The sequence below is a fragment of the Apis mellifera genome, linkage group LG10 (assembly GCF_003254395.2).
Source record: "Apis mellifera strain DH4 linkage group LG10, Amel_HAv3.1, whole genome shotgun sequence".
Lineage (NCBI taxonomy): Eukaryota > Metazoa > Arthropoda > Insecta > Hymenoptera > Apidae > Apis > Apis mellifera.
Genome location: NC_037647.1, coordinates 4787177 through 4800180, shown reverse-complemented (window position 1 = coordinate 4800180; position 13004 = coordinate 4787177). Strand labels below are relative to the sequence as shown.

The window sequence follows — 13004 nt, the reverse complement described above, 5'->3', positions numbered from 1 at the left end:
CTGCCAATTATGATACTAGATTTCTAAATCCATCCTGTGCAATTGCAGCATATTTTTATGAAATATACTGAAAAAACAATTTAAAAAAATTCATTCCACAGAAAACAATTTTTTCTTATTTATGTATCTTTCTATGTTCAAATAATTACCATTAAGATCTTTAAATATTCAGATATAAGTTTACAATTTTATCAATGATCACATACAAATTATTTCGTTAGAATTTTATAAAATTATTTTCCATTTGATTGCAAGTATTCCACTTGTAAGCAACAAAATATAACATATTTTATTATTAAGAGAAGTACATTTCTTGCTATAATATTAATTTATTAACAAGTGAAACTTGTTATTTGAAGAATCTAAAACATTCTAAAAAAAAAAAAAAAAAAAAAAAAATTAAACAACTGCAAACAAACTTGAGCTGCCAATGCTGTGAACCTTTTTTAATGAAACCGTTTAATAATTTATATTAATAACATATAGATAAATATTTGTCATTATATCATGTATATTTTATTGTTTTAAAGTGTATTTTGAAAATATTATTTCCCAGTTTAAATTACTGTTAAAAATCATAAGAAGAAGAAATAAAAATAAAAATTTTTTTATATATTAATTTTTATGTAATTAATATATTTATTAAGTATTGCCAATTAATGAAAAAAGAAAAATAACGATAATATTAAATCATTAGCTATTAAAGTCTAAAATAGCACAATATTAGTAAAAAATTTTCATAAACTATTAAAACGGTTATAGAAAATCTGCTCAATTTCGTATTCAAATCAATGCAGATTAGCCATTAGTCACAGCAAGACAGACTTAATACTACCACTGCATTCAATTTGTTTGTTATTACTTAGCAAAGCTCTTGAGCCATTCCGTTTCAATTCATTTCATATTATCTTATCTTATTTTTTTTACATTAAATATATTTATACATAATTTATTAATTGTTAATCAAAATTGTCAAGTCAGTTCGAAATATCGGCAGAAATCATTATCATTTCAAACTGCCAATATTACATGAAATGAGATCATTAGAGTGTATGGATTAAAATACTCTTAGACACGAGTTTTTGAACCCGTACGACCATCATTAATAATCATAGATAACTGGCGAAATTAGCATTATATTCAGCCATTGCTTTATATGATGTAGATATATATGTATGTATATATAAATATATATGTACATACATATATTGCAATTATAGCGCTGAAATTTGTCACGCATATAAAAAAAATGCGATTTTCGTTTATTATTAACTAACTCGGCGGAACTAGCATTTTCTAGAATTTTCAAAAATACATCGTTCTCCGATGATCTTATTACAACCTGTATGGACTATCTACCATTTTTTGCTTTTTTTTTCTTCACTTTCTCTCTCTTTCTCTCCCTCTCTCTCATGCGTATGTGAAAATACATTTTTTTTCGGCGGAACGAGAATTGTATTATTTATACATTTGTGGTGGGTAAGATTTTTTTTTGTTTTCTGGCACGTACATGGCGTTTTTAAACACCAATGTGAATTGACAAGACTGAGTCGAAGGTACGTTTCTTTTTTGTTTTAAGATACGATTACTTGCTATTAAACATTATACGTCAGCGTTCTCTAACTTTATTTAAATCTTGATCTGATTTTATATTTTGCTTCTAAATTTGTTAAAGTTGTAATTTGCATTAATATTCTACAATTGTATTAAATTAAATAATATTTTAAATAAGATGATAGTTACAATTCTATTCTCCATCTATTTGAATAAATTGTATAAATCAAGAAATAATTTCATATAATTAAAAATAAATTCATTTACAATTAATAAATATCAATAATTCTTATCTTATTTTATCGTTGACAAAAAAATTTAACACATGATTTCCAATTTCTATAGTTCATATGTTTTTTTTGTTTTGTTTATAATAGTAAATAAAATTATAAGAAACGCCATTTTATAAGTTTTTCGTAGTATGTTATTCTTTTTTCATTCTAAACACGGAGGTCAATATGTTCTTATAAGTCGTCATTATTATAAACCGTATTTTTTACTGTACAAATGTTTTAGAGCCACTAATTTATTTATATAACACAATAATTTATTTATTTGAAGTACTATTCATCATGAATACTTCTGTATTTTTTTTGTTGAATTTATAAAAAAGATCAATAATTCTTAATAAATCTCAATCTTATTATTATTGATCACATTATCTTAAATGTGAAAACACAATTGTTATACTACTATATTAAGATTGAATTGTCATTGGCAGTAAGACATTCGAAACAGTGTAATATCTCCGTGAATTTCATCAAAAGTAGTAATCGTTTCAATCCGTTTGTATACAAAAATGTACATAAAAGTATGTTTTGAGCAGCTTTGCAATACTTTACAATCGTATCTTAATTCATAACAATAATTAACGACAATTTATCCCTCATCACTTTGGACTAAATGTAATCTTTTATTATATTCACGATTGGCAGTGAACATTTCCATGATGTTTTCGTGTATATGAAATTTTTTTCTGCTTTCTTTGGCAATTTATTAACCGTAAAAATTTCGAAATATGCGATTTATGAAGAAAATAATAAAAAAAAATATATATATATATTTTCTTTCTTTCATGATAAAAATGAATATTAAATGCTTTTCAGACTCTAGCCATGACATAAAACTGATAAGAAACGTGACCAAGTTTGATAATTATGTTCATTATATCTTATTGCAAAGTTTTAGCAAATGATGATATCAAGTAATTTACAAGTAAAGCACAGTCTTCTCTCGTTTAACTTAGCTTCAATTTTCTATGCCCGAGAGCTAGAACAATGTTTTGGAGATTTTGTATTAATCCAATATAAAATTGATCGAATATAGTTTTCAGTTTGTGTAAATAGTACTAACTAATTGTCAGAATATTAAAAATTTTCAATTCTTTCATATACAACATATATTGTGCGTACCTTAAAATTAATATGGAAACAGATGTTTGACTATACAGTCTAACATATAAAATTTTTCGATCTGTTTTCATTTTCTTCATAATAGCTCTCAGGTACTTAAACAATCCTTATTATAAAGATTTTTTTTAAACACAGATATTGTACTATCAAAGTCACTGCAAAGTGCCTAAGAAGTCTAAATATCTGTGTTGCATGTATTCTCAGGAGGATTGGCTAGACTGAGCTGATGAAGGAGTTGTTAGAGAGGTATGTAAAGTAAATCCATCGTAAACCTCCATTAAATCACGCATTCTATATTCTTCTAAGCAAACAAATCCTTCTAAGGATGGGGATTGTTTTCGTGCACAATCCATACAGTGCACGACGTGTCGTTTTTCTTGTTCCCTTATGAACAAGATATTAAATACTTCAATCTGAAAGAAAATGTAAATTTGCAATTTATGTTTTAATATATATTTGACAATTTATCTTTTGTCAAAATATATAATTATTTTTTATATAAATTTAAAATTTAATATTATTACATTATTACATTATTATATTATTAAACAATTAAGAGTTTTATATAAAAATATTTTACCTCGCATTGGCCGCAATAATGCGATGCTTCATTTTTTCCTCGTCCATGAAACCGAACTTCTACACCTTTACTTTTCACAAATTCTAATATTAAACAACACTGTCTCATTGTCCTTAATAGGCAATTTTTAATTAATTCAAATAATCTGGGATCTGATACTTTGATATTTCTGGCTAAATTCCAGGATAAATGTACCATTGGTACTATAGATTTAAATGATTGTAGTTTATTCCATTCATAACGTTCAATTGCTAGTTGATATTGTCGAGCAGTCAAAGGGCCTACATTCCATGCAATATTATTACACCATCCAACAGCTTGAACCCAATGTACACAACCTAAAGAAATAGTAAAATAAATTTTGTTTTGATAATTTGTAATCAAAATATTTTTATTTATTAATTTTAATAATTTGAATAAAACTTTTAAATAAAAATATTAAAAATATATATGTTAAAAATGATTAAAAAATAATTTTTTTTATTTTTTTAAATTGCAAGTTATTATACAATATATTTAATGTTGAATAATAATTAATAATTTATAATTATTATCAATTTATTTACCCGCATTAACCCAAACGAGATCACCTGGTCTTTGTAAAAACCTATATACAGGAATGTTTTCCTCATACAGGTCTTCTAGAGAAGGCCACCAGCTACCATGAAGGTAATTGATATTATTTCGCTCACAAAGTGAGCAAATTATTCCCCAATATGCATCAGGCACTGCAAACCATTCGCAATCTCCTGGTCCAATATTGATATTAATAGAACAAAAATTATTATTTTCCTGGTGACCGGGTGTTCTACTACCAGGTACCTTTAAAAACAAATAAAAATAATTCTTAAAGATTAATGTTTAAAAAACTAACTATAAAATTTCACAAAATTTGTTACAAAATTATAAATTTTTTTAAGTATTGTAAATGATATTAAAATTATTATTGAAATTGTTATAGAAATATTTCTGCTTTGAATTTATTTTTTAAAATAATAAAAAAATGCAATGATTTGTATTAAATAATAATAAATAAATATTACATACCTTCATGTACAACTGAACAGTATTCATTCCTAAAATAACATGGCCAACATGGCTGAGCATGTTTCCCGCCGAAACAACTCTCGCGAATGCCGGTAATTTCATCAACTCCTGAAGCTGTGGTTTCCATTTTCTTTCGTCTGATAAATCTACATTGGTCCCAAATCGCAACATCTTCGAACCTGGTCGACCCGCCAATCCAAAAGCGTTTTTCTTTCTTCTAACAGCACCAGTACTATCTTTCGAATCTGAATCGGATAAATTCGAGGTATGTATACCTTGAGCTTTCTCCCTTTCTTCTTTCAAGCTTTCTTGAAAACTTGACGCCTGATATTGCGCATATTTCGCAATAGTTGTGTGGCTTCTGTGACTGATACAACCCCAAACTTTTCTGCCCATGACAGGAATAAATCGAATAGTTTTAAGGTGCATAATATTGTATAATTATTTCTCTCCTTAGATTATATACAAAGATTGTATGAAAATTAATTTGTATTTAAATAGAATTATACATTTTTTTTAATACATAAATAAAAATAGCATATTATTCTTCATAAAAAATAACTAAATTATTTATAACTAAAATTTAATAGCTTAAAAAAATTTCAATTACTTTTAATGACCTCGTAAACCAATAATTTCTTCGATGTATATAATTAAATATTTTTTATAGAGAATACCATAATATATCGATAGATGCATTAAAAACTACATAATCCTATTTAAAAAAATAAAACTGACCTCTCAAAATTCGTAAAAAAATTAATAACATCAAATTACTCTTATCTTAACATTACAAAAATTTTTAAACATTTCTTAATATTATAAAAAAATGAATGAGATAATAAGAAATTAATATTCAATAGCCAAATCTGTACATTCCACAAATTCTTAGAATTAAGTAAACTGTTAAAAAAAATGATTAATTCCTCATAATATGGCTGATTTAACAGGTAAGTATAGGAAGGTAAGTATAGAAGGTAAGTATAAAAGGTAAGTATCAAGAAAGTACTATAAAATATTACTTTTTTACCTAGATCAATCAAAATTACTACAAACAAATAAAAGCTGTAGAATTTCAAGGCATATAAGGTAAAAAACCATTACATATTTAATTAAAACCAAAAGATATTTAATTAAATTTAAACTATAAGTTTTATGCTATATATGCTTTAATACTTTTTTACAGAGAATGCCAAGATACATCGATTGATGGAATAAAAATTATAGGATACCATATAAAGAAATACAATTGACGCTGGTAATTTTTTTACGAGTCCACCTACGAAAAAACTGAGATCACCAAAATGTAGCCCCTTCGAAGCCATTCAACTTTTATTACAACCATTGTATATATTTTTGAAGAATAAACGACATATTTAAAAAAAAAAAATAAGATCGAAATTTCCTGAGCGATGGAAAAATTTTTGTCCAAAAAGTAGACTTTGTATTAGGAGAACATAATACGACAGGAGGTCGACCTCCTAAAAATTTCTTATTTTTGCTATATCTTTTAAACTATTGGTTTTTCGCTATAAGTGGGTTAATACTTTTTTATAGGAAATTTTATGCTCTATCGATTGGCGCTTTAAAAAATACATGTTGTCAGTAAAAAAAACAAAGTTGTGCTAAAAAAGCTCCTTATTGGTCAACCTAGTTGATCCGCTGTTGTAGCGATGGGTTCATCGGGGTATTACCACCTGATTTAGCACCACCCAGGCCCACCAGTGAACCCGTGCAATTGGTGTATTGTTATTACCCTATAAAAGAAAGAAACTATTTTACTACATGACTTTCAACTTTCAGGACAGGTAGCTTTCATTTTTTTCTTTTTGCTTTCTCATTTTCTTCGTTCATTTTCTCTCTGTTTTCCTCTCTATCTCCTTTTTTCTTTTTTTTTCTTTTTTTTGAACGCTAACCTGTCCTCGACTTACTCATTTTTCTCGTAATGTGCGCAATAGCATTCAGGGAGGCGATTCACTATGCAGCGTAAAACTGTGCAAGAGTATACAATGAATACATGAATACACAAATACATATAAAGAAATATTATAATAGAAATTCATTTTGAATATGAAGGAATTTTTAAATTAATTTTTCCAAATTAAAAATTCTTATGATGTTATGGATCGATAGCATTAGCATTAGCAATAGATGGAGGAATATGTTTTATTTAAATTGAAGAAATGTACATTAGTAATACAGTAATTGTTTAATAAAGAAACAAAGTGGAAAAAATTGATAGTGAAGAAAGAATATTGTATAGAAAAGTTGGTGAAGAATTTAATTTAATGTATATAATATAATATATATTTATCAAGTTAATGATATTTAGATATTTAATTTAGAATACATCAAACGATTATCACGATATAATGCATTTTCTTAACTTTTATATAAATAATATAAATAGATTTCGAATTCGATTAAAATCCGAATTTTAAATGAAAAAAAAAGGAGATACATATATAATTCTACGAAGTCATCATCAGTATAAAAGATATAATGAATTGAAATAATAAAATTCAATTTTACATTTATCATCACTTGATATATTTTTAATTGTTTTATACTGTCTATAATATATATTAATATATCATCTTTTTCATAATCTTATAGTGATACAATTTTTATTATAATGTATTTTTCATTTTTATAATCATTACACTTATCACTTTTGCAACTTTATAGAAATGATACAATAATGATGACAAATAAATTTGAAAAAAGTTAATTATATATTACGATTTGACAGAAAATATATTAAAAAAATTTTTATCTATTATTTATAGAATCTAATAATTTAATTTAATAAATTAATAAATGAAATCTTGCAAATATGGGTCAAATATAATTTAATTATAGCTATTCATAGTCAATCATATTAGGAGTTAAAGCAGATTATTTGAAGAGGTTTTTTAAAATTTTCTTTGTAAGAATAAAAGAAAATATTAAATGATTTTTTTATCTGTTCTTAAAATTACAATATAAAATAAAAAAAATATATACATATATAGGGTATCGCACAAATATTACAAAGACAAATAATTTTAATCAACTTTTTTATACAAATACCTTATTTCTGCGATTAAATTGGAAGATAAATTAATTGTGTGAGACACCCTGTATATTTAATTAGATAATTCTAATATATAAATCAACGAAATTACTGTCAGCAATTTAATGCAATACACGTTTCATATAATTGCATTATATAACATATTTTTCGACAAAGAATATAAATGGAAAAAATAGTAAAAGAGTTAAAAAAGATAAAAACTCAATAATGAAACGCTTGAAATTGAAATAACAATAATGATTTCTTATTCTACGGAATAAATTTTTTAATTGTACAGAATTGACATTATGATGACTATTTTTTGTTAAAGAAAATGAAGATTCATAAAATAGAAAAAAGATTGAAAAAGAATAAAAATTAAACGATATGTTAATAAGAAATGCTCCAAATTCTAAAAATTAATTCCTATTATGAAAATTTATACCAAGTGCAACCTCGTTATAATTACGTATTAAAGTGAAATGAAAAAATAAAAAATAAAAATTGTATAATTATTTCCTAACAAAAAAATTTGTTTTTAATTTTTCAAATTTAATATATAAAATCTATTTTTTATAAAATTATTAAATTAATTTTTGACATGTCGCAAGAATTGAGTTTTTTGTTTCTCTTTTTAAATATTTAAATATATATTTTTATTTATATTATACTATATTTTTTCTTTAATCTTATATTATAAATATTTATCTTATATTAATATTTCAAAGTAAATATTTAAAATTAACATACTGATAATATAAATTAAAAATTTTTTTAAAACAATTTTCCCAAATCCATAGTTCAAATTTCTTTATCAAAATTTATTCTTACATAATAAAAAATATTACTTGCTGAAAAAAATTAAATTATTGAAACACCAATTTCTAAAATTAATAAAAATAAATTTAAATGATTTGCGGCATCTTAAAAAATTTATTAATCAGATTTAAATTTAAATATTATTATAGAAGATAATTTTAGTCACAAATAATGAAAAAAAAATTTTTTTCTCATTCTACCTTGTTGTATATATAATATTAATTTCCAGAAAAACAACATTGTAAATATAACGTGAGATATGATGCACACCAAGCCAACGTTTTACTTTACCTGGATGCGTTGACGTAACAAGCTAGAGCGTCTTTTGGCTGACTAACACTTTCGTACAAAATGCCCAGATTAGTCCACGCAGCTGAGTGTGATTTGTCTAATTGTACAGCACATATATACGCTTGCAGAGCATCCATAGGCTGATTCTGCTGCTGATACAAGACGCCTATACTACACCATGTATCGGCATTTCCTTCAGATTTTTCCACAGAATTTCTGCAATCAACAACAATTCGTAAGCGATCTCTATCTATCACTAGATCATTAAAGAAAGATAGATACATTAAAGAAAATGCAGTGAATTTATAGATTAGCTTCCTTATCATCGATTTTAATTTGAAATATCTCTTACTTTACGAAACTTTTTTCTTTACATGTAAACACAAATCATTGTTAATATAATTGTTTATACAAACAATTCACGACAACCAATTAATATGTTATTAATATGTATAAAGAGTATTATTAAAATATCACATTTAATATTTATAATTAATTAATTAATAAATATCAAATTAATATTAACATCTCATTTAGTATCATTTTAATTTCTTAGTAACGAAAAATATTTGAAATAAAAGTTGAATGATTTCAAAGAGGAAACTTTCATTTAATTCATGATTTTGTAAGTAAACATATAAAGGTATGATATTCAAATCATTTTTTTTTAAATATAATTATATATATAAATATTTTGATATGATAGTAGATGCAATATGTTCTTTAATATAAAAAAAATATTTATAATTAAAAAATTATAATTTAAGAAATATTTAATTATATTCAATTTTCTTCCAAACTTATAAATGTTCATACAATACCTTGTTCCAATATCTTTTTATAAGTTAAAAAAAATTGAAATATATCAATATATTAAAAAATATATATTTCTTTTTAAAAAACAAAGCTAACCTTTATATATATTTTATGAGTATATAATAACAAAAAAATAGCTCTATTGAAATACTTTAACTTTACTCATATTTTATATATACAAAGTTCGATTATGATAAATATAATATCCCATAGATTTATCTGCTCATTCGTTTTTGAAAATATTAAAAAATGTTTCAAATAAAAATTAAATAGTTTCATAAAAGATTTCCCAATTCTCATCGCTGGTCTGTTGCATTTGTGTTCTTACCTCGATACCATGATCTGGATTTGCTTCTACCAAAGTTTTCGTTGAGAACAATCCAAGATCTAATTTCAAAGCGGCTGCTAAACCGCGAATCACAGCTATCGGATGCTTTAAACAAAACTCTTGGAGTTGTGGACTGAACGCATCTTTTTTATTCTCTAAATAAACGCTAGGAGTTGGGGGTAAGAGTTGTTCCTTGGTTAGTCTCTGATTTGGAGGATCAGGTGGAGCGGGTGGAGGTGAACGATCACTCAGAATGGAGCAATTTGGTACACCTTTTAATCCCTGACCTTTACATGCTTCTATAATACCCTTAGAATCCATATCTATACTAAGTTCTTGTTCAGGTTGTGATTCACACAAGCTTTCCAATTTAAGCACCGGTTCAATCCGAGCAACTGATTCGATTTTATTTGTACTCGAAGTCGCTTCACATTTCACCGTCTCAACTACAGAAGTCGATGTCTTTGTATTGCTTTTTTCGTATGCTTCGAGTTTCGACGTAGACGAAGGTTGACTATCCTCAACCTTCTCTAGTTTTACCTCTTTGATTTTTTCTGTACTCTCTTCGAGATTTGACGGTGAGAACGGACCTGAACTTAATGTGCCATTGTTCATGATGCTCGGTGCTTCTTCTTTTACGTCTAAATCTTCTGAACCAAAATGTTTCAATAAATCCTCCGCCAAGGACGTCGCAATATCTTTTTGTGATAACAAAGCCTGTAATTCTTGATCTGTTACTCCCAGGTCTTTATTTCCCGCGGAACCTTCGGGATAATTACTCGTCGTGGACGATATTTGTGTGTAACCCTGGGCAGTGTATTGGTTAGGCTGATATTGGTTATATTGGCCGGATGTCAATTGCCTTTGAGGATAGTTTGAATCAGAGGCAGATTTGTAAGGCATTCCTGGTGTTTGACTGTTCCCAGTTGCTGCCGTGTTATAACCGACATTAGAATCTGAGAATCCTGTTTGTAATGCAACAGTTCCACCTTGTTGCAACTGTTAAAGAAAATAATTATTTAAAATATAATATAATTATATCAGGAAAGTAAAGAAATGAAAAAGATTAAAATGAAAAGTATGATACCGGTTGCTGAGGTATCCCGTAATTCTTGATCACGCCAGATTGTCCTAGTTGTGAATGATTGTAACCTGTAGGATAACCAGGTTGTCCTGGCCTTAAACCTCTTTGAGCAGCTTGTTGCTGTTGTAATCTAATTTGTTGTTGATGTTGTTGCATACATCTGTATTGTTGTTGTAATTGTGCAAGCAAACCTTGCTGCTGTTGCGTTAAACTTCCATGATTTTGTTGAAGAAACTGTAACATCTGCAGTTGTTGAGACGTGAGATAAAATGGTGGTGGTCTCTGTTGTGAACCTGGAGAAATTGGTTCTTCTCCCGGCTAAAAATAATAATTTATTTAAATAATTAAAATGGAAATCAAATAATAAATAATTAATTATAGTGAAAAAGTGGTATAATTTTATTCATAATGTATATATATATTATATATTATATTATATATTAATATAAATATATAGATTAAAAGATAATAATTTCTGATCAATGGATAAAAAACTATTAAAAACGTAGAATCTTTTTTTTAAAATACTTTTTTTATTTGTTCCGATATTACTTCCAGTTTCCAAGATATCGTAAAGAAAAGATTAATTTTTCATTGTTTATTATTTTCGTTCTTTTTGCTTATTCGAATCTTTCCTTTGCAGTTAATCTCATTAACCTATCCCAAACTCCAGGTAAGTGACAGACGCGATTCTTGGAAGGATATAGTACACAGTTCCAGGAAGAAAATGTAGGTCTCTAGGTCGTCGCGCCATTAATCTCTGTGTATGTAACTCTGTTCTATAAACATTTTGAATCTATATCTCGGCAACAGATCGAGTTGTTGGAATCATCACAAAAAAAAACTAGAGGTTTTCTCTATTTTTATAATATATTTTAATGATATATATATATATCATTTTTTTATAAATTTATGTTTTATTAATTGAATATTCGAACGAATGTTCTAATTATAATTTCTCAAGTAAAAATTTCTTGATATTTATACCACTTTTTCTCAATTATTTTTAATGAAAAATCTTTACCTTAAATCTTTTTGTATTTAGATTCTGCCCTTGTCCTTGAGGATAAGGAGGTGGTGGTCCAGAAGGAGTGGAACCATATTTATAACCCGGACCAGTGGGTGTTTGTTGCTGTTGTTGCTGTCTACTAGACATCTCAGCACTAATGGGTAAGTTCCAAGCCTCTTCTATAGACGGCAGTTGCCGCCTCCTTCACAAAAATAAAAATATTATATATATTAATAAAATCAATGCATATATATATTTCTATTGATCTTTTTTTCCAATCTAAAAAAAAAGTTTATTCAAAAATATAGATTATCTAATAAAAAATCAAATTACTTGGTAGCAACGGAAGGCATTGGTGCTTGGCTCAGATGACTTTGGAGGAAGTTGATCCGCTGTTGTAGCGATGGGTTCATCGGGGTATTACCACCTGATTTAGCACCACCCAGGCCCACCAGTGAACCCGTGCAATTTGGTGTATTGTTATTACCCCTATAAAAGAAAGAAACTATTTTACTACATGACGTTTCAACTTTCATGGACAGGTGAGCTTTCATTTTTTTCTTTTTGCTTTCTCATTTTTCTTCGTTCATTTTCTCTTCTGTTTTTCCTTCTCTATCTCCTTTTTTCTTTTTTTTTCTTTTTTTTTGAACGCTAACCTGTCCTCGACTTACTCATTTTTCTCGTAATGTGCGCAATATGCCATTCAGGGAGGCGATTCACTATGCAGCGTAAAACTGTGCAAGAGTATACAATGAATACATGAATACACAAATACATATAAAGAAAATATTATAATAGAAATTCATTTTGAATATGAAGGAATTTTTAAAATTAATTTTCCAAATTAAAAATTCTTATGATGTTATGGATCGATAGCATTAGCATTAGCAATAGATGGAGGAATATGTTTTATTTAAATTGAAGAAATGTACATTAGTAATACAGTAATTGTTTAATAAAGAAACAAAGTGGAAAAAATTGATAGTGAAGAAAGAATATTTGTATAGAA

General features: G+C 26.5%; 1 protein-coding gene across 1 annotated transcript in view; it reads right to left on the bottom strand.

Moving 5' to 3' along the window:
- Nucleotides 1–2625: 2625 nt before the first annotated feature.
- The window catches only part of LOC412863 (histone demethylase UTY), a 96977-nt gene continuing 86598 nt past the window's right edge, over nt 2626–13004 (bottom strand). Inside the window, exons 8-15 of the mRNA XM_396315.7 lie at nt 12329–12562; nt 12011–12197; nt 10990–11304; nt 9862–10901; nt 4594–4996; nt 4113–4368; nt 3547–3884; nt 2626–3379 (exon numbers count right to left, since the gene is read on the bottom strand). Coding sequence (XP_396315.6) covers nt 3167–3379; nt 3547–3884; nt 4113–4368; nt 4594–4996; nt 9862–10901; nt 10990–11304; nt 12011–12197; nt 12329–12562 — 2986 coding nt within the window. The 3' untranslated portion in view covers nt 2626–3166. The remainder of the gene's footprint in view (nt 3380–3546; nt 3885–4112; nt 4369–4593; nt 4997–9861; nt 10902–10989; nt 11305–12010; nt 12198–12328; nt 12563–13004) is intronic.